The following is a 26,904-nucleotide window of genomic DNA, read 5'->3' as shown; positions in this document are numbered from 1 at the left end:
GCAATATGTTTACCCTTCACATCCGCCAGAAGAATGCATGTTTTCTCAACTTTTCTCTCTCCAATTTTTCAACTCTCTGGACGTTGCAGTGGGACCAAGGAAGGTTTCGGTTGGTGTTGGAGCGGGCGGTGGTGCGCTCTGTGGCGCCTCGCTACCAAACAAAGACAACCAAGCGAGGAAAGGCCGAAAAAGCCGGCCGTGACGTCGTGGCTCGTGAAGAAAAACGACGTTGCAGACGAAATTGAAGGCCTTGATCTGGAGTACGAAGGCTGCAAGTTCAACATCTAGAATGGACGGAGAGTCAGGAAATTCTACAGGGCGGTCGTGGACCAGAGAAGCATTTCGGGAGCGTCGCAAACATTCATGGTGGGCTGTTGAAGCCCCTCTCCACGTCAAGACAAAAAATTGGATAGTCGCTAAACACTCAGTCTGCGATCTGATCCATTGATCAAACTTCGATTTGGTCAAAAGGCTGCAGAAAGAAGTCTTGGTCTTGAGAGGGAAGACTGCCAATGTTCCGTTGCTGCCAGTCCATCTGTTGATCTCTGGAGAGCATTGCGCAACTTCAAAAGACGCGCCAGCGCTCGGCCATTTTCCGGCCCAAAAAGTTGTGAGAGTGTTCGTGACGTAAACTAGACTAGGGCAATGAAAGAACAAGGCCATTGCCAATTTTTATCAGGATGCGGCACATTTTGACTTGGCCCTGTATGCTGCGGCAGTTGTATGCGCATGTGGCAAAGGCAGCTAGTTCAGGGGCTCGAGCAGAAGCTAACGGGTGATCAGCCTGTGCTGCTTTTGTGATTTGCTTGCATTGGTTGGGGGAGGATGCTCCGTGATCAGACAAGGCCAAGGCGTTGGAGTGGAGGAGCGGCCCTTGGCATTTAAACGAGCAACAGATCCAAGAGGACAAGAAAAGAGCAGGTCGGAGCATTAGGGACTTCCGACAGACAGCATAGACTGCGGCTACGCGCCGAACGCAGTCGGAACGGAGATGGATTTCGGGGACAACGGTAAGAGCTTGTCACACAAGCATGTGCAAGCCGACCAGAAGGTCTCGACATCTTGGTATTGGAACTTGTACCTTTTCGATCAGGAAGCGCACGGGCAGAGCATGGCTCAAACTCGAGAGAACCCGTGGTCAAAACGGGCAAAATGCTGCACGTCTCACATTCGCATTGACGGGGTGGCAGTGGCATCATCGGAAGCAGTCGATAAGGACTCCCACGCCGCGTAGCAAACGAGCAGAATAAGCAGGCGATCGGCAGGCCGTACATGTACTCCCTGGCCCAGACAGAGGCAACACGAGAGGCGAAGTCAGATAAGGCGCACCGACGAGTATTTTTTTGCGCGTCTCTGAGCGGTCGAAAATGTTGAGAGGGTGGGGATCCATGTGGTGTTGTACTGGATCTCAAAGGGCAGGCTATTTTTGGTGTGTTGCGCAGTGGCACCCGCAGGACCCGCAGGTGCAGGTTTTGGTGTCAGGGCGGGAGGATGTGCTGCGACACGAGCTGGATTCTGTTTGTCGTGCTCGAAACGCTGGGGACTGAAAAAGCCGACATGCTCGGTGGAAATATAGCGACGCGACGAGTTCTTCAGCGTCGCGAGCGCAGGCGCAATCTCGGGCGTCTGTTGTAGATTGACGAGGGACCGAGGGTATTGGAGGCCGTGAAGAGGAAGTGCCAGTGGTGGAGTCGTCGTCAGAGTCGAACTGTCGAGGTGAAGATAAGCGGCGGGCAGTGGCTGAGGCGCTAGTCTGCAAGGGGCAATGCAGACGAAGAGGGCGTCGATTGGAGAGGATCCGGTGCAGTGCAGGCGCTGACATTTCCATGAACCCGAACATCCATCACACTCCCCGTTGCCTCACCACTCACCACCTCAGGCACGTCCAGCCTGCCCTGCCGTTGCCCGTGCAAGCGAACAACCTCTGACATTCCTCTTCCGACAATGATGCGTCACGTCGTCCGTCGCAGAATGATGCTGCCAACCACTCCACTGCCTGCGAACTTCGGCTGCCCGCCCATTACCCACATATTCGCCAGACACGTAACCTGCCGCGCCCACGGCCGCCAGCCATGCTCTCTGCTTCCAATGGTAGCTCCTCTTCTGCCCGTCTCCATCTCTATTTTCAGATCGCCCTCCCCGTCTTCCCTGCTATGCCCTTTGCTGTCCCTTGTCCGTCTCCTGCGTGACGATCGTTCTGACACTATCTGCTCCCTGGCCCGCTGCTCGGTGCTCCGCCCACTCCAGCAGGCCTCTACTGCGTGCCTCTGTCCTCGGTGGTTTACCACCTTCTCACTCCACTCGCTCGTACTTGCCTCTTGCTCCAGAATATAACACTTGCCCTCGCCAGCCATGCGTGACCCCGGCTTTACGGCTTCTTACTGCGCAGTCGACATGGCTACCGCCGCAAATCACTCCCAAGCGCAACAGGCACAAAACCTCCCGTCACAACCACCGCCATACAACATTGACTACATGGATGAGAAAGCAACTCCAGAGTATTCGAAATGGCATCCCAAGGCCTGGGGGAAAAACACCAAACGCGCCGTCTTCTTCGGAGTGTGCGCCATCATCGTTGCCATCATCTGCGGAGCTTACTTTGGTGTCCGCGCAAACAAATACCCCAACTACAGCAAACTTAACTACACCTTGAGAGACACTTGTAAGAATATCTCAGACGATGTTGAAAAGTCAACTGACAATCTTTAGATTCTGGCTCCGACTTTTTCGACCGTTTCGAGTACTACACTGGCTATGATCCTACCTCTGGTTTTGTGCAGTAAGTAGAGACCCCTTATCATTAGTGGCTTTTCACTAAGATTTGCTGCCAGCTATGTCGATAATGCTACCGCTGCAAGCATGAACCTTACCTACGCCTCCTCGGAGCGCGCCATCCTCCGCGTCGACACTTCCGAGCACAATGCATCCACCGGCCGCAAATCAGTGCGCATTACCTCCAAGCAAACCTACGAGAGCGGTCTTTTCATCTTCGACATTGTTCACACGCCTTACGGTTGCGGCACATGGCCGGCCGTGTGGCTGAGTGATCCTGCAAACTGGCCTTACAACGGCGAGATTGACGTGGTCGAAGCCGTCAACAGCGTGCCACATGGCCAAGCACAGATGACACTTCACACGACCAAGCATTGCGACATGAACCGCAAGCGCAAGATGAGCGGGACCAACATCAACTCGAACTGCTACAACGGCACCAATGACAACGCAGGCTGCGGAGTTTATGGAGCACAGAACTCATTTGGTGCAGGTTTCAATGCTGCGGGTGGCGGCGTTTACGCCATGGAGTGGCGCGATGCTGGCATTCGCATTTGGTTCTTCGACCGCAACTCGTTGCCAGATGATCTGTCGGCTGCGATCAATGTCTCTGGCGACACTTCGTCTTCGTCCAACACCACAACGGCGTCTCCTGATCCGAGCGGATGGGGCGAGGCAACTGCGGACTTTCCGTCCACAAACTGCGATATCAGCTCGCACTTCCGAAACCAGAGCATCATTGCCAACATCGACTTGTGCGGCAGCTGGGCCGGCTCAGCGAGCGTCTACAACGGTCTTGATTCCTGCCCTGGCAGCTGCACTGACTACGTCGCAACAAACTACACGGAGTTCGAAAAGGCCTACTGGGAGTTCAACAGCTTCAGGGTCTTCCAGGCCGAGTAAGTGTGCGCAAGCGTTGTTCCTCACAATTGAACACGCTGTGGCCTGCCTGTCTGCTGGTCGACTGGTAATGGCTGCTTGCAATATTCCTACGACATGAATTTGACGATTTTTCGACGGGGTGTCTTTCAAGAGTGGGCGGGTTCTTTGCTTTCAGTTTTGGCATGGACGGGCATGGCATTATTTTTCCTTCTGAAGAGTCTGCTTAATGACGTGGCTGAGGGTAATATCACGTAGGGGATGGATTGGTGAGTTGAGGGGATGGATGGTCATAGATACCCAAAAGTGACGCTCACGCTACTTGTATAGACTGGTTGGACAGGCGATTCATTCAACTTTGGATTTCATCCTGCTGCAAGCATCGACGTGCGCTTCCTCCTCAGCATTTGTTGAACTGTCCCACTACCCCGACTCTGAGATGCAGCACTCCGGCCTTTCGCAGACAAGACTCCATTGCCAAGTTTCCCACCGGTTTAGAGAGCTGCCTTGGCTGGCCGTTCTCCGCACGTACTTATCCGCATGCATGCTTGCGCGTTTCTCTGCCAACACCGCTACGAACGGCACTCTCGAAACCACCGCCGCGCATGCCTGCACCCTTCCGCCCAGTACGACCATCCATCAATTTCCTGCTTTTCAACAAACCATTGGACCCTGTGATGTCACACGCGGCTGCAAGCTCCCGTTGCGGTGTGCAGCGGGGAAGGGGACGCGTCACCGAATCCGTGGGCAGCTAGCCTTGCCCGTGCCTCGTCCTGATTTTCTGAGTCTCATTTTCCAATTTGCGCTGAAAGAGTGCGCTGAAAGCGTCGCCCTCGCGCTGTGGTTGGTTGCGACTCGCGCGAGAGCGGCGGGACGTGGCATGGCGTGCGTGGCAGGCGGAGCTTTATGTACATGCAAGGCGGGATCAGCGCATGGGTGGGGCCATCGTAGGGCGATTTGGGGGTCGAGTGAGGTGATGCTGTTGGGAACTTGACGGGTGCGGGCAGTTGACGGGCAGTTGCGTTTATGATGGGCAGTGGTGCAAAGCGGGGAGTCAGAGATGAGATTGGCAACTGAATCCGGATTCATCATGAGCTCATAGAGTTGGCTTCACTTTGAATCTTTCGTCGGTTCGATGCTATCTTGCTGGAATGAGTCCACTCAAAATCTATGGTGCAAACTTTGTCCCTTGAAGCCTGAGAGCCATCGAGTGCATCGTACCATTGTTCCTGCAGGACGAAAACGGAATGCCGGAAAGTGGATCCCACGCCGTTGTAGGAACTTGTATTACAGGACCAGAAAGATTGAGATAGAGCGAAGTCGTCATGCTCTGGTTCCGCGAAGTTTTGACAAGCAGTATCAGAACAGAAGAGGTTCACCTTGGGTTGAAATAAGGTTGTATTGGCAAAACCTTGAACACCAGCCACACTTCCTATAGGGCGTGGACTCGGGCTGACCCAGTGCTTGGCAAAGTGGTCACCCGAGATGGCAGAGAGGAATGATTTGGAGGGACGCGCTGTTTTCAGGACAGATCAAACTTGAAAATCGTAAATGAGGCCTTGAAGAGATCAAGAAGGGACCAGCCAAGTCCAAAGGGAGGGAGGAGAAAAGACGTTGCCGGTCACGTGCGTCTGGCACCTCCGGAAATTCTGGAGCTCGCCGCAACGAAGCACGACCTCAATCAGTGCACCATCCTACAGTCCACAATCCACAGCCATGCGGTCACTCGCGCGTCTCACGCGGTCAATTGACCGCACCCTGGAGTCCTCCATCCGACCCCAAGTCTTCTCGCACGTCTGCAACACCTGCCGCCAATCGACCGCGCCGTTTTCTACTTCATCGACGCGCGCCGCCGAGGAACCAAAGAAGCCAAGCCAGAGGCTCGAAAGCCTTCGAAGGAAGCTATGGGGTACCGACCAGCCGCCTGGACGCGAGGACCCCTACGACCCCAATTCGCCCATGCGCCAGATCGACGAGACGGAGACGACGCCCGTACGACCAGGACAACCAGCGAATGCTGAGACCGCTGCGGAAGCCAATGATGCTGCCAACACGAAGACTGTGGGCCCGAAGAGAATAAACCGGGCACAATCAAAGGACGGATACCAACCGGCAAGGACGTGGGATGGCCTGGAATGGGTTGGCAGTCCAGACTGGGTCTGGAAGCAGAAGCCGATACCAAACTTCATAGGGCAAGAGATTCTCGATTGAGTAGATGGCTGGCTTGCTGACAGTAGTGTCTTAGGCTCCTTACCGCGGACTCGAAGCACCAGGCCGAAGACCTCGAGGCGGCACTGCGAAAAACACTGATTGAGGTTATCGCCCACAAAGCGGCGTTTCGAGACATTGTGATTGCGGCAAAACAGGAGGCAAAGGAAAACTGGAAAGACAAGGTCGTTTTGGACGTAGACAATCATGAAGGACTTGTGCTCAAGGCAGCAAGTCCTAAGCGTGCGGTTGAGGAAAAGCGTGCATGGCTTCGCGCTTCGATTAGGGACCCTCGCCTCAAGTTCACGGTACCTTGATAAGCTCCCATGTGGAATTCGAGATGCTAACACCGATGAATAGATTGCCAAGCGGTTCATGAAGGATACGGGCATCCGCATTTACGACATTACCCTGCAGAGGTGCAACGACCCAGCATTCCTACTTGCCTGCATTGGACAACAGCTCAAGGTCACAAAGAAAGAAAAGCTGGCCGAGACTTTGAAGAAGAATGACCGCTTCGATGGCGTGTCAAACGTTAAGATTGTGGACAGAAGAGTGACTCCAATTGACAAGGAGAAGGAGGTCGGCAGGTGGAAGCTCATCGAGGACGAGCTCCTGGAAAGGGGCTTGCCTGTTACCGGAAGGTCGGTGGTTCAGTAACCACAAACAGAGTTCGGAAGCTTGTGGGAACCATCAAAAGAGTATGGCACTGGGAACTCTTCAGCCCATCTCTGGTCCAGATGTTAAAATGGCAACCACTTCGAAGTCTTCTGTTTCGGAGATGGATTTTTTGTTCATTCCCTTCTCTTGACAATCGGGAGGCCGTCTAGGATGCCGAAAAAAAGTCGAACGAGTGTTGTGATACCCTGGAAAAACACAGGATCGGCGCAAAAGTCATGGCACACAGAATTGGAGATCTGCGAGAGCGAGCTCATGGTAGCTCCCGATGTCTCTCCGCCTAGGTATTACGCCTGGGCTTTGCCTGCTACCATACATCAAGGGAGCTCGCATTGTCCCCGCTCTAGACTCGATTGAAGCGTATGGATTCTCACTCCTGCTCCTCCATATTGTGTGCCCCGATTTTGGCATCGACCCTCGGCAGGGGACATTCAATGAAACAATCGCGGGCAGCGTTTTGCTCCAATCATCTCATAACCTTCAGCGCAAGCTTGCGTTGGTGATTGCTAGCCTATCGATTTAAACTCAAAAATTTCTCACCCATTGGCTCGGTATTGACCTCCAGCGCTCTAGAACGGACTGATCGCAGATCTCAGACTCTGAAGTCTCCCAGCTGTCCAGCTGCTGTTGGAACGCCACCGCTTCTCAATCTTGGCTTGGACCCACCTGCTGCTGCGTCGGATATACCGATCAGCTTCACCACACCTGTTCAATTAAACCCGAGACTAACCAGCGGTCTGGAGTTAGAGAACGGCAGGTGCCCAAAGCTTCGTTTTCTACCGTCGTTAATGCCTCCGGAGACTGTAGGAACTCCTCTTGTGTCATAATGGCTATTCTAAAATGTGCACACGCCTCTTGAAAACACGTAATTCCTCGACGCCAGCGACTATAACCAATCCACACCGACGACTTTGGTCCTAAATTGGACATTTCTCCGCCAAAACTCCAATTGTGCAGGCCAAGTATCAAGGCTTGGTAATGGAAGTTGTGGCACGCACGACCACCACTGCTCCCTGTAGCTATCTTTCGAATGTGTAGTGCTCTATATGCAAAGGCATACTTCCCAGCGCTATGGGGCAACCGCGCTTGCATGCCTCTGGTCCGCGCTCATTGGCGACCATGGACCCTTCCCAACCCCCATTCATTTTTCTTTCTCTGCCATGAACTCGTTACCATCCTTCGTACCATTGAGTGGAACGTAGTTGAAAACGACGCCGAGCTGCAACTCTGGATATTAATGGCAGTACCTCTCGTTTACGCATGAATGCAGCACGCGCACTCAAAAATGCAAGTTCCGGGCTTGTAGCTGCTGCATGTCGCGGGAAGGCCCGGCGCCGCAAAATTGCAGCATCTGGCTTGAACAGGACATGACCGACTCACATCATCACGCCGCCAGGAAAAGACGTCACATTTTGACTTGAGCTTTAATATCAGTCGCAGCGGTACGACCGCGGGTTGTATACGGGATATTGACTTTTTGAAGACCACAGGTAGTCCGACATTTGCTTTTCCGGTCAACCTCGAGGCTACACGCCAGGTTAGCGGGCCTTATCTGCAAGGCGCGGGCGGCTGGATACAACTTTTGCAGCGTCGTAAATGCAAGACTTCAAAAAGTACGTACCGAGTCGACGGGAACAAACAGAACAGCTCATGATGCGTCTGCTATGACTGCAACCTCTCGACAGTATAGCGCTGCTAGGGTGCTACAATTTATGCCGTCTTCCAGCGCTATATTCAAAAGAGATGAAGCCATAGGTTGCAATGCTCATGACGAAACTGGCTGCAGCCAATAAGGTTCACCGCATAGCCATCCCAGTGTTGTGCAGCTTGACCGGCCCGTCAGCCTCTTTCTGCCTGAGCTACAAATCAGGTTTCTGCAGCGCGGTGGGTGGCTTGCAATAATTTATTCCCACGGTACATTGCTTTGCAGTATCTCGGTTCGGGACATGTGCATGTCTCGCTTGGCGCAGCCCTACATTACTCTGGGTTTGCAGGACCAACTTCAGACTGGTTCGAATGTCGGGAGCGTCCTCTTAGACTGCACGTCATTCAGCTTCCACAGGGCGATGGAGTGCAGAGGATCTAGGCGTTCATCCCCTGCATGCGTTTCGGCGCGACAGCTTTCTCATCAGCTTGTCATCCTCACCGCCGACCGCGGAGTCATGCCCTGCCATTCCGCCTCGCCTGAAAGTACCAAGTAACGGCGCCATACTACGGATTCTTGTCCTGGTGAGTGAAATTCCGCACTCAATAACTCCGCGCTAAAGTAAGTCAGGAGACACGCTTCACCGAAATAACCATCTGACTGGTGAGGAACGCGTGCTCGACGCCAGCCCGTGGTTGCTCAAACCGCAACGTCAGATATCACTGTTGCTATACGGATTCAAAGGTGGATCCTCCTCCGAAAAGCGCTTCGTCGCAGGAGGCACAAAGCTCGATCGACAGCAGCAGCCTTGCGTGCGTGGCCTGAGACTTTTTTCCCTTCACCCCAGCGACTGGAATCGACGCCAATGAATCGGGATAATAGTTGATTGGAGCTTCGCGGTCAACAGATCGAAAGATCGCTCGCAGGACCAATCACCTCGACGGAGCTCCCGTAAGCCATCTCAGCGAGGTCTGCAGGAACACCAACAGAATACGGTGGCGGTGCGTAGACTCTTGTTTGAACCCTAAAGAACCGCCAGACAGACGCCACAATATACGTTGGCAGCAAGTTCGGATCCGGAAGCTGAGCGCTCGCGGCATGTCATGAGACGTGGCTCGGTCAAGGCCCTGATCTTTACCGAATATCTGGACAGCGCTGGAGGAGTAGGACTGACCGAAGACTCAGCCCCAGCCTGATTGGTGATCACGACCTGACGTACGAAGCGGCCCTTGGGAGCCCGGTGAAAGGGGAACAAGAGCACAGCAGCGCCACGGTGAGGCAAAACGTGGTAATTTTCCGAGCGCCCTTTTTCCTGATGCTTCGCGCTAGCCCTGGAATTTTTGCTTTTGATTCGAGTCCGAAGGTGGGTGCGGCGGTCGAGCGAGCAGAACAAGTGGTTGTGTCTTTCGGACTCAACTGCAGTTGTGCTCAGGCGACTGGCCGTCCCGATGGTCGCGCAAGTCACTTTTCTTTTGTGGCGAATGGTATGCAGGTAACATCTGCATGCGCCGGAGATCCCGCATGGGTGTCCAGCAGAAAGCCTCATTCGACAATGGCCCCGTCATGGTGCTTGCGCCGCGAGGCATACCTTTGCGAGGACCGAGTATATAAGGGTGGTTGAGACTCACCTGGATAGAACCATCATCAGTTCACTCAATCGCTCCGTCTACAAGTCCCTCCAACAAAGCCACCTTGAAAACCTCTTCTTCCTCGCTTTCCGCTCCTCAAAACATGGCCTTTGTCCAAAAGAACTCTCAAGCTACTCGCCAGGCACAGCGTGGTCCCAAGGACCCCTGGCCCAGAGATCCTCCTCAGGGAACTAACTGAATGATTTCCGCAAACATCCTGTAAGTCTCGAAAAACACTTCAAGAGTCTCCACCAGTCCTGACCACCTATTCTGGAAACAGCATATCCGCCGACACTTCGAACCTCAAAAAACTTCAAGAACGGCAAAAAATCTCCTCAATCAACGCAAAAATGACTTACGATCCGAATCCCATTTGGATGCGTCCATCATCGCCTGGATGGTCGCACACGGCGTTTGGCAGAACGGCTGCCTGAAGATTTGATAGATGTCATAGACGGGCTAAAAAAAATTTGGGAAGCAACGATTGGCTTTGCTGCAACGCTGGAGTTTATTTGGCAGGAAACGCGTCCTTACTGTTTAGAGTCTAGACTTTTTCTCTCAACTCTCAACACCAACACCTAATGTCTAATCTGCATAACGAACAATTTTTACACACACCACACACTTTTTCTCATGAATTGCTTCTCTCCTCTCCGTGAATGGTGATCTGACGAGGTGTGCGGCCGGTTCCATTCCAGACCGTGGACCCAAGAGATAGCTGCAGCAGATCTTCGCCGGTCACTACCTTGGTCCCTATGCATTATCCTCCGATTGGCTGCTGAGTAACCCACGAAACGTGACTCACGAACGGGGACCGTTGTTACTCTGACATTCTGACACTCCTTCAAACAAATGCCGAAAACCGCTCCTGGGAGCCCACAAGGCAACGGCGATTGGAGAGGCATCAGTGAAGGTTGTTGGAGCAAGCTCCTTGCCTGGACTGGTGCGTCGTTGTCACTTTGCACAAGACTCCTTGATCGCCCGGCTGCTGAAACTTTCCTCGTGCTCGCTCGCCTCTCTGGACTAGTGGTTCGTAGAGCTGACGAGTTCGTAGTCGCAACGCGCGCACTTGGCAGCCTCCAGTTCCCGACTGCTCCCACCACCGTCTCTCTCGAACTGCGCTCATGTCAAGGTCTCCTGATCGATAGCCCACACACCCATCAGTTTCCATACGTACCTTAGTCAAAAGCTTGCTCTGCTTGCCTGGAGTCGCGTTGGTGCCCAGCGCCCAACCCAACAAAAAACCGCAAAACGTCAAAGCAAAACGCAAGAGCCCCATGCCCTTGGCTTTGTGCACCCTCTGGTTGTTTCCTGCCTGTACCCCTCCTGCTCGCTGGGTACTGCTGCTGCTGCTGCTGCTGCTGGAGGAGAGGGAGATCAGCAGCAGTCGTGACACGCCCGTCCGCGACTAATTTTTTGCGCGTGTGGGTGTGCTGCGCGCGCGCATATGTACCCGTGCTGCGGGAGGAGCGAGGAGGGAGCGAGGAGAGAAAAGAAAAGGGAAAAAATGCGAATGCAGTGCGACAACAGGCCACATGCCGGACGCAGCGTCGCTTTTCCCCAAATTGCCTGCCACTCGAACGCCGGACGCGGCCATGGCTCAGTCTCACTCTCTCTTGTTTTTGGTTTGTTCGCCTCAGGACCCACCATCACCTCGCGAGGACCTAATCAAAGAGTCGACGGACTCTCCGTGGTCCGGGCATGCCGATGCGAACGATGGCAAGACGCGCGAGGCGACGGGAGGGAGCAGTGAAGAAGACATTGCACGGACGGACAAACCCGAAGGTACGTACATTAGCTGAGAGAGTGCAGCATGGCAATAACCGCAGGCGAGGTGGTTGCCGTTGAGACGTATGCGCATACGTCGAGTACGCAGTGGCAGCAATAGCAGCCGCCGCAGTGACTAACACGCGCCGCCACGCGCTGCAATGAGGTCTTGGTTGTCTCGCTTTGCTCGCATGTTCTTCGACGGACAGGACCGACCCGGAGAGGTTGGACGACAATTGTGTAAAAGCAATGTGCAAGCAAGTCTAGTCGGCAGGCAGCACGAGGGTCGCTGCAAGCCACAACACCACCACACCTGAAGATCGCTGCAAGGGTGTCACTCTGCTCTGTCTTTTCCTCTCGTGAAAGACCAAGATGGTGTGGAAGCGCAAGACGCAGCAGAAACTGCAGCATCAATTGGAAGTACGGAGAAAGCTCCAATTTCCAATCTATTCTCGATCCAGAGGAGAGACGTGAAAATGATGGCGAGACTCAACCACCTGCTCTACTTCCGGAGCCTGCATTTGTGGCTTCCTGCTAACCTGCAACCCCAAATTTAGCAACAGTTCAAGAACATCTCGAGGCAATCCCACGCTCTTGACTTACATGTGGGGAAAGAAGCTGGTTTTGAAGCCGAAATACATTGATCGCCCAGAGTTCCTACCAATAGCTACCAAAATGATGCCCGCCGCCCTTAGATACGTACGCCTCCAGAACCAATCCTTGATCCCAAGATTCACAACCCATCTGCCTATGTATATGTATGAAAGCCCTCTCATAAAATCGTCCGGTGATGCTCCGCTCAAGCAGCGCCCCCCGCTGTGGCAGACCGCTGTCTGTACTCCTGAAAATCCCGTATGCTCTGAGGCTCGCCCTCCTTGTCGCCTGCCAACTCCCTCCTCCACTCTTCTTCCTCCTTCTCCCACATCGCCTGGAATCTCGGCTGCTGGCCGCGGCTGACGTAGACTGGCTTGGTCTTGCGGAGCGCCGCGTCCCGCGTCAGCAGGATGTGTTTCGTCGTGCTTCCTGGACACTCAAACATGGCTTCACCTAGAAGACGCTCCATTACCGTCCGCAGGCCACGGGCACCTGTCCCCATCTTGCTGGCTGCACGGGCGATTTCTCGAAGTGCAGGCGAAGTGAAGCGCAGCTCAATGCCCGATAGGGACAGGAGCTGCTCGTACTGCTTGACAAGCGAGTTTCGTGGCTCGGTCAGCACCCGCACAAGCGCTTCTTCGTCAAGAGCGGAAAGCGCACACGAGACGGGAATGCGGCCGACAAGTTCTGGTATGATGCCATATTTTTGCAAATCAGAGGGTTCAACGAGATCAAGTGTGTTGATGCCAGGTTTGGATGAAGGCGAGGAGGATGCAGTAGGCGGGGGGTCAGCCATGTAGAAAGGGACATGCTTGCGGTAGAGAGACTCGTCCCCCTTGATAATGGTATCAGAAGCTCCGGTTTCAGGATTCGATGCGCGGACGGACGCTCCGAAGCCTATGCTGCCTTTATCAATGCGATCCAGGACAATCTTGTGAAGGCCATTGAAAGCTCCCGCGCAGATGAAAAGGATGTTATCGGTGCGGACATTGAAGACTTCGTTTCGAGGGGGTGGTTGGCCAATGTTCATGCCTCCTGCAGCTCCGCCGCTGGAGCCCCCAGGGGGGCTGTAAGTATAACCCGAGTGTCCTCCAGGAGACTTGGGGCCGCTCGCAGCGCCTCTCTCGGGCTTTGCTTGTATTTGCAACGTTGTCCCTTCAATGATTTTGAGGAGAGCTTGCTGGACGCCTTCGCCGCTAACGTCCTTGCCGTGGCTGACTCGAGCAGTGGCAATTTTGTCAATTTCATCCAGCACAATGATGCCCCGTTCAGCGGCCTCGACATCGTAGTTTGCAGCAGCCAAGAGCCTTTGGACACAGACATCGGCATCCTCGCCGATGTATCCTGCTTGGGTAAAGGGCGTGCAATCAGACATGCTGAAAGGAACAGCAAGCACTCGTGCCAGCGTCTTCGCCATCAACGTCTTTCCGACACCCGAAGGCCCAAAAAGGAGAATGTTCGACTTTTCAATGGTCATGGGGCTCTCGTCAACGATGGGCATATCGCCGAGTCTAGAGTGGGTTGTAGGCGGTGGTTGCGGAGGAGATGGAGGTTCTGCGGGATAGGAATTGTCCCAGTCATGGGTTGTGCGTTGCTGGCCTGGGAACTCATCTGAGCGGCTTGAATCAGCACCGTCCAAGAGCATGTCCGCAGTACCGTGGCTACCTTCGACCGGGTGGCGGTGCCCCATGGTTCTCCGAGCTTGCTGCTGCAAGCGCTCCTCTTCATCGTGTTCGAGACGCTCCAGCTCCTGTATCCGCTTGTAATGATTGTACACGGCCACACTCAAAACCCTTTTTGCCCTCTCTTGGCCAACCACAAACTGGTCCAGATGTTGCTTGAGCGCCTTTGGGGTTAGCCGGGGAGCACCGAGGTTACTGGCTCCGCCCAGGGGCCCTGCAGTTGGCAGGCCAGGTTCATATGTACTTGTGAATCCGCTGGTAAAGTCTGCGCGGTCATAGTTGCCAGAGGATGGCCGGGAGGTGGAGGTTTTGAAGCCGCGACTTATGGACGATAGAGAAAGATAGGACAGGCGGAGCGGCGCCAAGGAGTGGAGGGTGAGGCTTGTAGCCAAAATCATGGCGGGCAAGCCGTGGTGTTTTGGATGGCCAGATGACCAGGCAGGCTTCGGGATGTAAGCAGAGAGTCGGTGGCAGGGTTGCGCAGGAGTATGAATTGGAGGCTCATCGCATGGCGATGGCTTCACGGCGGGTACCCGCTTGAGTCAGCTCGGCGGGGTCAGCGCGGCGGGGGAACAGGCGACGGGTGGAGGCAGCGAGGGGGATGGGGGCGGGAAATGGGAGAAGCAAGAGAGCAATGGAGCAGCGAGGCGCAGGAGATAAGAAGTTGTTGGGAGAGGTCAAGGAGACAGTTGCGGTAGTCAACGTTCGCGGCCGCCATCGGCGTCGTGATTGAGCTCCAGAGGCGGGCGATCCAAGCTCCTTACCCCAGGCGGAGTCTAGGCCACAAGCGGCAAGGCGCGGCGGATGACGTCTGGGCGAGCCGTGGGATGTTTGCCAAAGGGTGCGGGTGCATCGCAGACGGAGGCGACTGGGCGCAGGGAATGCGCTATGCCCGTAGGTGGAGAGAATTCATACACTTACTCTTAATCCCTACCTCCAGTGCTACTTAAGCGCTGCCCGTCGCCGTCTCTCTTGCGAACCCTCCACCTCTCAACACCCCTCAACGTACCCACTCCTCTCCGCATGCCGCTCTGATCATCTCCACACACCATGGAAATCAACAACGCCTCGGACAACTCTGTCGTGGGCGAATCTGCCGGCCAGCTGCCCACCGATGGCACCGGTATCTTATCTCACAAGGCTCAATTCCACTACTCCGTCGTCTGACATCTTCAGGCATCGTAACCCTCGATCCGTGGCTTTCGCCCTTCAAAGATGGCCTCCGCAGCAGATACAAAAGGACCCAAGAGTGGATCGAAACCATTGGCAAAAACGAAGGTGGACTGGCCAACTTTAGCAAGGTATGGTGGCCGAAGCTTCCTCGGGGTCTTTGCTGATGCCTGCATGCAGGGATTCGAGAAGTTCGGATTCAACGTCAAGCCAAACAACGACATTATCTATCGCGAATGGGCCCCAAATGCCTTGCGTGCCTACTTGATTGGCGATTTCAGTAAGTCCCGCGTCTGTGCAGACTCAATGGCATCAATTGATGTGGAATTTCACAGATGGCTGGAACCGCGACTCGCATCAGATGACCAAGGACAATTTTGGCGTCTTTGAAATCACTCTCCCCGCAGTCAATGGCCAGCCTGCCATTCCGCACGATTCGAAAATCAAGGTACTGCAGCTTCCCGCTGTTGGGATGCAAGGCTGATGGCTTGACAGATATCACTGGTTGTTCCAAATGACCATGCGCGGCAGGAGCGCATCCCCGCATGGATTACACGCGTCACACAAGAGCTCTCCGTCTCCCCCGTCTACGATGCCAGATTTTGGAACCCGCCCAAGGACCAAAAGTATGTCTTCAAGCATCCGAAACCACCGAAGCCCGCAAGCGCACGCATCTACGAGGCACACGTTGGCATCTCTTCGCCCGAGCCCAAGGTTGCGACCTACAAGGAGTTCACGACCAACATCCTGCCTCGAATCAAGCATCTGGGATACAATGTCATCCAGCTCATGGCTGTCATGGAGCATGCGTACTACGCCAGCTTCGGATACCAAGTCAACAGCTTCTATGCTGCTAGTAGCCGCTACGGATACCCCGATGATTTGAAAGAATTGATCGACACGGCCCACAGCATGGGTATCTCAGTCCTGCTTGACGTTGTGCACAGCCACGCCTCGAAGAATGTCTTGGACGGTCTGAACATGTTTGATGGCAGTGATCACCAATACTTCCATGAAGGTGGAAAAGGAAGACATGAGCTGTGGGACAGTAGGCTGTTCAATTACGGCAGCTACGAGGTCTTGAGGTTTCTTCTCAGCAATCTCCGCTTCTGGATGGACGAGTATCAGTTCGACGGCTTCCGCTTTGATGGTGTCACGAGCATGCTGTACACCCACCACGGAATCGGAACGTGAGTCTGATCGGTAGTTTCCGTGGCGAGTGTGGGCTAATCTTGAACAGGGGTTTCTCCGGAGGTTACCACGAGTACTTTGGAGACAACGTCGACGAAGAAGGCGTCGTCTATCTGATGCTGGCAAATGAGATGCTCCACACTCTCTACCCCGACGTCATTACTATCGCCGAAGATGTGTCTGGCATGCCAGGACTGTGTGTTGCGCTCTCTCTGGGTGGAATAGGATTCGACTACAGATTGGCCATGGCGATTCCGGATCTTTACATCAAGTGGCTCAAGGAGAAGCAAGACATTGAATGGGACATGGGCAACCTGTCCTTCACTCTGACCAACCGCCGACATGGCGAGAAGACGATTGCGTACGCAGAAAGTCACGACCAAGCGTAAGTATCGTGGCTCTCTACATTCGTTCGAGACTGATATTTGTAGGCTCGTCGGTGACAAGTCGCTGCTCATGTGGCTCTGCGATGCGCAGCTCTACACCAACATGTCTGTTCTCACCGAGCTGACGCCAGTCATTGATCGTGGTCTGGCCATGCACAAGATGATCCGCTTAATCACCCATGGACTCGGCGGAGAAGGCTACCTCAACTTTGAAGGCAATGAGTTTGGGCACCCTGAGTGGCTCGACTTCCCGCGCGAAGGCAACGGCAACAGCTTCCACTACGCGCGCAGACAGTTCAACCTAGTGGACGATCACCTGCTTCGCTACCGATTCTTGAACGAGTTTGACAGCAAGATGCAATGGACCGAGGAAAAGTATGGCTGGCTCCACAGCCCACAGGCATACATCAGCCTCAAGCACGAGGGTGACAAGGTTATTGTGTTTGAACGTGCTGGACTGCTTTGGATCTTCAACTTCCACCCCTCGAGCAGCTTCACAGACTACCGCGTAGGAGTTGAGCAGGAAGGAACGTACAAAATCATCATCAACACGGACTCGAAAGACTTTGGCGGCCATGGTAATGTCGACGATACCACGCGGTTCTTCACGACGCCATTCAATTGGAACGACCGCAAAAACTTTTTGCAGGTCTACATTCCCTCAAAAACAGCGATTGTAAGTTTGCTTCGGCGGTCAGGGAGAGTAATCAACTGACATTTGCAGGTCCTTGCGCTTGAAAACACTCTGTAGCTGGGCTGTGACGACGGTGATCGAACGGACCTGGTGCGAAAGATTACACTGGAAGAGGTTGTAGGTTCACAGGCGCTGGTTGCTTCGGTGTCGAGTGGCCATAGATTTACAAACCAAATCATACCCTCATAATGTTGTGGAGGGAGAACATGGCCTGAATTTCACTTGCTATTGTCCAAGGGGTCGAGGAAGCGGTTGCGAATCGAGGCGAATGGAGTTTGGTCCGAGTTCGGCCCCAACGCGGGGGCTTGTCTTGAAATTGCCATGAGTGATGTATCCGCAGTCGGGCGTGGGCATGTTGAAGCTCTCGAGAAGCTGTTGAAATGCACGCTGCTCGACCAGGCCGCTGGACTTGCCATAACGGTAGAATGGGCCGGCATGGTAGCACGCAGCGAGGGGAAGGCTGGCAAGCACGTAAAATCGGGGCAAAGGCTGCCGGTTGAAGTCGAGGCCCGAGGCAAACGTATCCATACCAGCCACGCCCATGAGGCTGGATGGTGCGACAGAGGTGCAAGAAACCCGTCGCGCACAAGGAGTGATCGAGCTCTGAATATGCAATGAAGCAGTAGAAACACTAATGAAGCTTCATGGAACTGGGTGCTAGAATCCGAGTGCGGGCGTTCGGAATGACTGATCACGTGCGTCTTGGCGTCAGTTGGAACCTCGCCGGCAGAGTGTGAAGCTCCGCCCTTCGACGTCGGTACGATTCTTCTCTCCTACACACCTCTCCGCTCCCATCATCATCCCCCTCCGTCGCATTTCAAAATGCTCAAAAGGTACTAATTGAGCCGGTCTCCGATGCAATTGGTCCCCATTTGGATGCTAATCTGATGATACAGCCTTGCGAGGTCCTCGCTGAGGGCTTCCTACCGGCCTGCTGTTCGCAGCGCCTTCAGGCCCATCCAGAAGAACTTCGCCCCGGCGCTCTCTGCCCGTCTTGCCAGCACCGATGCTGCCCAGGGCGGCAAGATCCACCAGGTCATTGGTGCCGTCGTTGACGGTATGCGAAAAACTTTTCCGTCCGGCCTGCTCCCGTAGCCACGACTGGACGAGCCCGCCATCTCCATCATCGCCGCTAACGCCCTCATCTAGTCAAGTTCGAGGGCGAGAAGCTCCCTTCGATTCTCAATGCGTTGCAGACCGAGAACGGTGGCCAGAAGCTGGTCTTGGAGGTCGCGGTAAGAGAGCTGCACGGACGACCTCGGAGCTCTGAACGGTAGCTAAACTCGGCCACAGCAACACTTGGGTGAGAACGTCGTCAGGTGCATTGCCATGGACGGTCAGTATACCACTGGAACATACGCATACAGGGTCCTGGAATACGGGTGTTGACAACATCCACAGGTACTGAGGGTCTCGTCCGTGGTGCCGCCGCCATCGACACCGGCGCTCCCATCAAGATTCCCGTCGGCCCTGCCACCCTTGGCCGTATCATCAACGTCACTGGTGACCCCATCGACGAGCGTGGTCCCATCAAGACCGACAAGTTCGCCCCTATCCACGCCGAAGCCCCTCTCTTCAGTGAGCAGTCCACCTCGGCCGAGATTCTCGTTACCGGTATCAAGGTCGTCGACCTGCTCGCCCCCTACGCTCGTGGTGGAAAGATTGGTCTCTTCGGTGGTGCCGGTGTCGGCAAGACTGTCTTCATTCAGGAGCTGATTGTGAGGACTCCCAGCAACGACGGTGTATCTCGGGTAGCGACTAACTCGGGCACAGAACAACATCGCCAAGGCCCACGGTGGTTTCTCCGTCTTCACTGGTGTCGGTGAGCGTACCCGTGAGGGTAACGACCTGTACCATGAAATGCAGGAGACCGGTGTCATCAACCTCGAGGGTGACTCCAAGGTCGCCCTGGTGTTCGGTCAGATGAACGAGCCCCCGGGAGCTCGTGCTCGTGTTGCTCTTACCGGTCGTAAGTACTTACCACATCAACATGATGACTCCCTGTACACACGAAATACTAATAACATGAACAAGTTACGGTCGCCGAGTATTTCAGGGACGAAGAGGGCCAGGACGGTATGTCTCAAAATCCAAGTGGTCTTCAGGACGTATAGCTGACAACTCCCAGTGCTTCTCTTCATTGACAACATCTTCCGTTTCACCCAGGCCGGTTCTGAGGTGTCTGCCCTTCTTGGTCGTATCCCCTCTGCCGTCGGTTACCAGCCCACCCTCGCCGTCGACATGGGTGGTATGCAGGAGCGTATCACCACCACCCAGAAGGGTTCCATCACTTCCGTCCAGGCCGTCTACGTGCCCGCTGACGACTTGACTGACCCTGCCCCCGCCACCACCTTCGCTCACTTGGACGCCACCACTGTCCTGTCCCGTGGTATCTCTGAGTTGGGTATCTACCCCGCCGTCGACCCTCTCGACTCCAAGTCTCGTATGCTCGACCCCCGTATCGTCGGCCAGGAGCACTACGACACCGCCACCCGCGTCCAGCAGATCCTCCAGGAGTACAAGTCGCTGCAGGACATCATCGCCATTCTGGGTATGGACGAACTGTCGGAAGCTGACAAGCTTACCGTCGAGCGTGCCCGTAAGATCCAGAGGTTCCTGTCCCAGCCCTTCACCGTCGCCCAGGTCTTCACTGGTATCGAGGGTAAGCTGGTCGACCTCAAGGACACCATCAGGTCCTTCAAGGCCATCCTCAGCGGTGAGGGTGACGACCTTCCCGAGGGTAAGTTTACGTGAAACCATGATTTGAGTTTTTGATGCTAACAATCAATCAGGTGCCTTCTACATGGTTGGTGACCTCGAGTCCGCCCGCGCCAAGGGTGAGAAGATTCTTGCCGACCTTGAGAAGTCCTCGTAAGCGGGGTCTCTTAGTGGTTGAGTAGGGAAGTGCACATTTTTGGGGTGTGCAAGTCGTCGACAAGGTTGCCGCACATGAAGACGGAGCCTCGATGTGGGTTAGAATCTCCTAGATGAGCGCGTCTGCCGTAGGGGAAAAATCTTTGCCAAGCCGCCTCATATTTGTTGTACAGCGAGCAAAAAGGAGATTCTGAAGCGGAGGGGCATCTTGCGCGAAAACGTCTCATGTGCATCCCCGCGGCGTGTAATCTTAAGTGAAAGACTTTTCGTGAAGAGCAGCATCGAGCAATATGTTATGTCGTTTACCCAACACCAGTCCCATCTTTGCCGTAGCTGTGATGTCAAACATGTGATGAGTATCCTGACACCGCGATGAGCCGTTGTCGTCATCCCTTGCATCATAACACAGCGGGTCGCCAAAGAGGTGCCAAATTCCCGGGCCGGGTACTCGAATGCTCCCTGTAGTCATGTTTTTGGACATAGCGGTTCGACGAGCTGACCTTGTAAGCCCAAACAGCTAAAGTCAAGATGTACACATACATGGAGCATTGACGTATCTTGCTACCTGAAGACTTAGACATGTACGGATGTAAAAGGACAATTTCAGGGAGCATTCAGGCATCCTGGCACCACCTGAAATATAAAGTCCGATGTTTGCTGTGAAAGTCGGTTGGCAAAAAGCTGGTGTTCGAAATAACAAGTAAAGATGGGCATCTACAGGGAGAATTCAAGCACCTTACCGCCAAGAGACATGAACATTTGAGAATGCCAAAGGACAACCGTTGAAAGCATTCCAGCTCACCGACCCCGCCTTGGAGTTGGCATTTCTTGTCAAGCCACGTGTTCATTGAATGGAGAGAGGCTGGGCGTAACGAAAGAAATCGCCCATTCAGAGGCTTCCTGGTGCCCAGTAAGATACGCGTAAAGACGGGGGGCTCTTCAAGCTACTCGTGTTTTGATGACACGAGTGCCTTTTTTTTTTTTTTTTTACTCTTGACGCATACTTACAGGGAGCATTCGAGCGCTTGCGCCTAAGCATGTAACGACTTTGGACTATTCATGCCCATGTTGAACTTCTCTCGTCACCTGTGCTGACATTAGATTGGGGCCAAACGGTATGAGCAAACACATGGTTGGCGAAAAGAACATAGGGATTTCTGGAAGAGTCAAAGTGATTTGACTGGGTTGATGATGGCGTCGGTCTTTTGTTTGGGAAACGGGTTGGCCGCTTAGCAGCCGGAAGGCGAGTGACGAGATGTTTGGTAGGGTTGAGGCTGGCTTCTGTAGAGCGCTCATACTGTACCTTTGGTGGATAGGATTGAGTGCAGAGCAGGACTTGGTAAGCAAAGTGAAACAGAAGGCAGTGGAGCAGTCACCACAGGGAGAGCATGGTTTTTGGCACATTGTGGTATTGTGATGCTGATGAGAGGACTAGGACAAACGGCAAACAGCCTCCCTTGCGGTTCAAGAAGTTGGACGATATGTAGGTGAGAGGTACTGGATGTGCAAACAACATAGATGATGAAAGAGGAAAGTCAGAACGCCAGGCATGTACAACCAACTCCATTGACAAGAAGAATCGTAGAAGCGAATAGAACAAAACTTTGAGACAGTGCATACTCCAAGCAGTCATTGACGGACCAAAAAAAGCAAAAAAGAATGGCAAAAGGACTTCGGTAGCGGCTCGAACTCGGTATCTTGAGAAGTCGCTTGCTATCCTAGTGTCCCCCCGCAGAGCATTTGAATAAACACTTGAAGGTGGCCTCTTTTCCCACCCGGCCAGGTTGCCGACCAGGCTATAATCGGAGGTTGAAAGTGATTTGAAGATTTTGAAATATAAAGAGGGCTTTCGAAGTCAGCGCGCGCCCAGTGCACACTGCTGACTAGAGCAGCTCTTCCTTGATACACAAAGGCGACCTGCTGCTAGTCGCGCAGCCAGCCAGCCTTACTCAAAAAGCAAGTCCGCCACGTGCCGCAGCGCCGCCTCGTCGTAGCTCTGCGTGCGCACGACGGCTGTGCCCTTGCCCATGGCCATGACCAGCTCGTCGACCTGTGCCGTGGCTTCCTCGCTCTCGGCATCGTCGTCGACCAGCACCAGCACCGTTGGCAGCTCGCGCAGCCGCTCAAGCACCATGGCGCCGTCAAATGATGGGGCTAGCATCTCGATTGGCCTGGGCGGCTCAGCGTCGTCTGAGTCTCCTGCGTCGTAGTGATGTTGGTGAGAAGCGGCGCCGGCTGGATCCATTTTCAGAAGGCTCTCGACGGGAGGGAGGCGCCTCCGTTCTTGCGGATAGTTCGGAAAGATTACAAGAACAACCGCCGCTGCGTGCTGAAGGAATGCGAGGTGGGTCGGTGTGAGGCCGTTCTCTGGCACATATGGGATATGGCGGAGCTCTCCACGGTGAGCTTCGAGGGCGCGGCCGAGAGGCTCAAATGGGTCCGAAGCGGGCTTTGAGGACGACGGGAGGTATGGCGTGAGGAGGGCAAGGTTTTCATCTGGATACAGATCCCTGATGTCCTTAAGACAGGCGGCGTCTCGGTTCAGGAATCGTGCTGTGTCTTGTGCCGTTTGGGAAAGATCTTCTTTTTCATGGAGGGAGTCTCGGCGAGCTGCTCTGCGGCTGGAAAACTTGAGCTCTCCCATGGTGACTTCGGGTCCAAGACTTGGGTAGAATGATGAGACTTGGAGATGGAGAATGGGCGAGGTGGTTTCGAAAAATAAAAAAAATCCGACGGTAGAGCTGATGAGGTGGGGTATCGAGGAGAAATGGCGCTAGAAAAAACGATTGACCAAAAAATGCAGTTTGCAAAAATCCTCCCAAGGAAGCAAAGACTGATCAAAGCATGCAACTCAATGAACGAAGATGCTGGAGACTCAATTATTTATGGCGTTCTGTCGATGGATCTTTCGTGGCTTTCAATGCCTTGAGGCGAGACTGGACGAAAAAGGTCAGCGCTGGGCGACTATTATAGTGGCTCTTGAGGCGTCTTTGGGAAGTATGGATATGGAAGGAATGGACATGGTGACACAAAGGTAGCACAGCATGCGATGGGTTGATGATCAAAAAATATAAAAACGGCCCAGGGGGCGGCACAGCCAGTGCGACTCAGCAGAGGACAGGGGAGCATGTATGGGCTTCGTTTCCAGGATAGGATCAATGGGCGGATGAGGTGACGCAGAACCAGAGAGGAAGATGGTGCAGATGTGGCGGAGGAGCTGGAAATAGGATTAAGGCAGAGGGCAATGACGGCTCGAGGTATTCATCCGCGTGGGCCGGGGCGTAGGGCGTCGCACAAGGACGGTCAATAATCGCTAGGCGCTGGCGAATTGAAGCTGGCGATAGCTGAAGTCGGTGCGACACGGTCAGACGGCGAGGTGGAGCATGCGAAGTGACTGATGCACGGCGCTGCTAGAGACGAGCAAAGAGGCATTTGCGCCGTGTTGGTTCCTGGGAAAAAGATGAGAGTTGGACGTCGTCTCGCTCGCGCTTTGCCTCTTTCGGGCCACGCGTCGTAGCGACAACAGAACATCGCCTTCTCTCCCATGTCATCCATGTTCCTCCATGCGCTCCACGCCGTTATTCCCTCGCGCTTTCTGCAATGCCTGCACCGACTCATGGTCACTTGATTCTCCACCTGTCCAACACTTCCATTCCGCTAATCATGCCCCCAGACACGAATACCGACGCGAACCGTGCCATTGAGGCCCTGACTGTAGGTCTGTCGCATTATTCTGTGCTACGCCTGCTCGGGGATTGCCGCTGATTCCCTTTGCACCGAAGCCTCCAAGACCGCTGCGAAGCACCGCAAGGACAAGGTCAGCACTGTTGTCGACCCAATTTGCAACTATGCATACCAGAATGGCCTTGATCGCCAGCAGCTCGAGGACATTGTCGACGTCGTCACGCGCAAGACCGACCTCGACCAGACCACTTGCACCAACCTGGTCAAGAACTTGTATCCCCGCCAGAGCATTTCTCCTCAAGTCGTCATCAGGATTGTCACTGGTCTTGGCCAAGGCCAAACCAAGCCCTCTTTGGCAACTCAGAACGCGCTGCTGAAGTGGCTCATTGCCGTACTCGACGTGCTCGAGGACCCGTCGGTGCTGTCGAAGCTCTACGGTGTCCTCTTCAACCAGCTTGATGTCCTTGGTACAAGGACGCCACTATGCCACTTGCTCAGCCTCATCACCAGACGCAAACATGTGCGGCCTTTTCGCATCCAGCAGCTTCTCGAAATGGTCCACCTTACAGGACATGATGCCGCTCTGGTTGGCCTTCTGCACGTGTTCAAGGACTATTATCCCGACATCATCATCGGCAATGCCGCCAAGAGCCGAGCATCCCTTCCAGCACCGTCTCATGACGAATCGCGGCAGCGCCTGCAAGCCATTCAGGAAGCCGACGCAGACAGGGCTGAACAGCTCCTGTCACAGCCAGGCGGCTTCAAGGTCGTCCGTCGGGGAGCCAAACGGACAAAGGCCTCCATTGTGCCTGACGTACACACGTCGCACGCAGGACCTTCATCCGTGACGCTCGAGGAGATTGACAATGCCGACGGCCTCGTGAAGAACCTGGACAAGATCGAATTGCCAAATCAAGTTTTGGCTGCGTTGAAGGACCCCCTGTTTCAAAAGTATTTGATACTGAATCCCTCTGATGCAGCTCTCCGCCGCATTGAACTGTGGTTGGAAAGCTATCTCCGCGAAGTGGTCGACGCGGCGGCGAATGGGACGCCTACCCCACCACACCTGTCTGAGCTGCTCCAAGGACTCCTCACGTATACGCAAGCCACAAAGGTGCGCATCTCAGATCCATGTGATTATCACTTCTAATGGACGCACAGACGCTTCTGTCGACTGCTCAAGTGTTTCTCAAGTCTTACCTCCCTCTGTGGAACGGGGACAGGGACTCTGACGCAATCCTGGGACTCGTGGCCTATTGTCCAATCCAAAATTTCCAAGGTCGGTATAGCAAGCATAAGCAAGGGCTGCGAGAGACTGACATTCTGCAGCCTTCCGAAAGTCAATTCTTGAACCTGCAGAACAGGCCGTCATTTCCAAAAGCGGCACAGACGACGACTACACGCGCATCATCACGCTCTACACTCAACTAACCATCAACTGGAACCTCGCAGCCAACAGCTCCAATGGGCCCAGCCCGCCTCGATCGCCCCCTCTCGACGGCGACGCCGCCCAGAACTTTGCTCTCCTCACATCGCACATTCACGCATCTATCCTCTCTCTCCTTGTAGCCTATCCCCCACCCCCAACCACCGCCATAACCAGCACCCTGCACCACTACACAACACTCGCATCGCTGTCGAGCACGACAACCCCACTGGCGATCCCGCCGTCACACACGCTCTACACTCTCCTCTTCCAACCCTCGCTCGCCACGCTCTCGGCAACATGCTCGCTGTTGGCGACGTACAAGCGGGCGTTTGAAAGCGGGCAGCACGCCGCCACGCTCCCGCGCGAGACGACCAACGCCTTCAACGGCTACCTCATGGACGTGGCCAACCTGCTCTGGCGCAACCGCGCCCTCACCTCGCACGACCCCAACGCCCTCGCCTGTCTGTGCACCCCGCCGCTGGCCGCCCGCCTCAATGCCTACCTGACAACGCTGCCGCCTGTCCCGAGCACCGCGCTGCCCGGTAATGCCGGGCCCGTCGGCAGCAGCAATTATGTGGCAGAAGAGGCCGCAGCTACAGGCACTGGCCCAGAGTACACGCTCGCAGCGCTCTTCGGGCTTCCCTTCAACGGCCTCACGGCAGCCATGGCGCTGGCGGCCTTCCGCCGCGTCGAAGACGAGGCCGCGGCCGCAAAAGCGGCGCAAGCCTCCTCTCCCCCTCTCCAACACCACCCCCCTTCCTATGCCGCCGTCCGCCATCCGCCTGGCCCCGTCACGCAGCGCAGCTTGCACCGCGTGGCCAAGGCTGGCGGCTTGGTGCCCGAGCTTGGTTGGAAGGCGTATCGCGTCGAGGTGCTGCGGTGGTTGGTGGCGCGGGGAGCCAAGGGCATGAGGGACTTCATGTTTGTTACCATGAAGGATTTGATGCGGGAGGGGTTGCCTGGGGCGGGATGAGGAGGTGTCGGGGGAGGGAGAAGGTGATGGTGTTGTGTGGTAGACAGTATTGTCTCAAACATCTTTAACTAGTAATCTTTTTTCCATGCCCAAATCGGGGTCTTCGGCCGTCAATTAATCAAGCAGTCACCGGCTGTAGAACAAGGTGCAATGGGTCGCCATCATTGGCCCCTGAGACTCGATGTTTATGGACCACTTGCGACTCATGCTGTTCGATCTTCCTACAAGCATGACGCGGAACAAAAGAGATTCGTGTCCCAAAAAAAAGTTGCACAGCACAGTCGGCCAGTTTGAAGCTTTGAGCTCAGTGTCTATTCATTACTAGCAGAAAGGAGAAGGGAAGTAGAAGCATTACAAAAACATATTCAAGGGGCGATAGTGTCGCCCCTTTGTCCAATCAATAAGCCCGTACTCTTTTGCGCCTCCCGCGTCTCTCAAGTCTCGTTTTCGTGAATCCCAATCATCGCCGTCACAACCTGGGTAGCTTCGACCAAACGCCGTACTTCTGCTTTGCTGAACGCTGCACCCGCGCGAGCTGTATGAAGCGCTACTTCTTGTTTTCGTGTTTTCTTTCTTTTGATCTTCTTCGCCCCCTCTTCAAACGAAATTACTCAACGCACGTCGTCCATCAATCGACGGGTAGCAGATGC

General features: G+C 54.5%; 8 protein-coding genes across 8 annotated transcripts; 5 read left to right on the top strand and 3 right to left on the bottom strand.

Annotated features, from left to right (window-relative positions):
• The first annotated feature begins 2,150 nt into the window (after positions 1-2,150).
• On the top strand, positions 2,151-3,883 carry BKA78DRAFT_18495 (putative endo-1,3(4)-beta-glucanase). Its single transcript, XM_066883484.1, has 3 exons — positions 2,151-2,662; positions 2,710-2,779; positions 2,832-3,883. The coding sequence occupies exons 1-3, from the start codon at positions 2,353-2,355 to the stop codon at positions 3,673-3,675; spliced, it is 1,224 nt and encodes a 407-aa protein (XP_066749735.1). The 5' UTR covers positions 2,151-2,352; the 3' UTR covers positions 3,676-3,883.
• On the top strand, positions 3,884-4,727 carry BKA78DRAFT_18496 (uncharacterized protein). The gene has a single exon (XM_066883485.1). The coding sequence runs from the start codon at positions 4,091-4,093 to the stop codon at positions 4,643-4,645; it is 555 nt and encodes a 184-aa protein (XP_066749734.1). The 5' UTR covers positions 3,884-4,090; the 3' UTR covers positions 4,646-4,727.
• Positions 4,728-5,335: 608 nt separating this feature from the next.
• BKA78DRAFT_18490 (uncharacterized protein) lies at positions 5,336-6,662 on the top strand. The gene is made up of 3 exons (XM_066883482.1): positions 5,336-5,843; positions 5,897-6,167; positions 6,220-6,662. Exons 1-3 carry the CDS (start codon positions 5,368-5,370, stop codon positions 6,517-6,519), a joined length of 1,047 nt encoding a protein of 348 aa, XP_066749733.1. The 5' UTR covers positions 5,336-5,367; the 3' UTR covers positions 6,520-6,662.
• Positions 6,663-10,479: 3,817 nt separating this feature from the next.
• On the bottom strand, positions 10,480-11,217 carry BKA78DRAFT_18446 (uncharacterized protein). The gene has a single exon (XM_066883470.1). It carries the CDS (start codon positions 11,087-11,089, stop codon positions 10,715-10,717), a length of 375 nt encoding a protein of 124 aa, XP_066749732.1. The 5' UTR covers positions 11,090-11,217; the 3' UTR covers positions 10,480-10,714.
• Positions 11,218-12,001: 784 nt separating this feature from the next.
• Positions 12,002-14,561, bottom strand: BKA78DRAFT_303344 (P-loop containing nucleoside triphosphate hydrolase protein). Its single transcript, XM_066887527.1, has 2 exons — positions 12,181-14,561; positions 12,002-12,116 (listed from the first exon to the last, which is right to left on the bottom strand). Exon 1 carries the CDS (start codon positions 14,249-14,251, stop codon positions 12,377-12,379), a length of 1,875 nt encoding a protein of 624 aa, XP_066749731.1. The 5' UTR covers positions 14,252-14,561; the 3' UTR covers positions 12,002-12,116; positions 12,181-12,376.
• A 342-nt stretch (positions 14,562-14,903) lies between these two features.
• Positions 14,904-20,169, top strand: BKA78DRAFT_291652 (alpha-glucan branching enzyme; the record flags this gene model as incomplete). Its single annotated transcript, XM_066885935.1, has 19 exons — positions 14,904-14,976; positions 15,030-15,154; positions 15,204-15,318; positions 15,359-15,471; positions 15,519-16,213; positions 16,264-16,599; positions 16,646-17,276; positions 17,352-17,411; positions 17,532-17,848; positions 17,935-17,989; positions 18,027-18,127; positions 18,191-18,351; positions 18,444-18,529; positions 18,588-18,630; positions 18,696-19,045; positions 19,068-19,263; positions 19,329-19,370; positions 19,423-20,034; positions 20,087-20,169. The coding sequence occupies 19 exons, from the start codon at positions 14,904-14,906 to the stop codon at positions 20,167-20,169; spliced, it is 4,194 nt and encodes a 1,397-aa protein (XP_066749730.1).
• Positions 20,170-22,113: 1,944 nt separating this feature from the next.
• BKA78DRAFT_349021 (uncharacterized protein) lies at positions 22,114-22,812 on the bottom strand (the record flags this gene model as incomplete). Its single annotated transcript, XM_066890738.1, has 1 exon — positions 22,114-22,812. One exon carries the CDS (start codon positions 22,810-22,812, stop codon positions 22,114-22,116), a length of 699 nt encoding a protein of 232 aa, XP_066749729.1.
• Positions 22,813-23,768: 956 nt separating this feature from the next.
• Positions 23,769-26,254, top strand: BKA78DRAFT_340231 (Mis6-domain-containing protein; the record flags this gene model as incomplete). Its single annotated transcript, XM_066890314.1, has 4 exons — positions 23,769-23,886; positions 23,951-24,966; positions 25,014-25,131; positions 25,182-26,254. 4 exons carry the CDS (start codon positions 23,769-23,771, stop codon positions 26,252-26,254), a joined length of 2,325 nt encoding a protein of 774 aa, XP_066749728.1.
• Between the last annotated feature and the right edge of the window lie 650 nt (positions 26,255-26,904).

Source organism: Phyllosticta capitalensis (assembly GCF_038381095.1).
Source record: "Phyllosticta capitalensis strain CBS 128856 chromosome Unknown BKA78scaffold_1, whole genome shotgun sequence".
NCBI classification, from domain to species: domain Eukaryota; kingdom Fungi; phylum Ascomycota; class Dothideomycetes; order Botryosphaeriales; family Phyllostictaceae; genus Phyllosticta; species Phyllosticta capitalensis.
The sequence above is the reverse complement of the archived record's forward strand: the minus strand, read 5'-3'. Positions and strand labels throughout refer to the sequence as shown.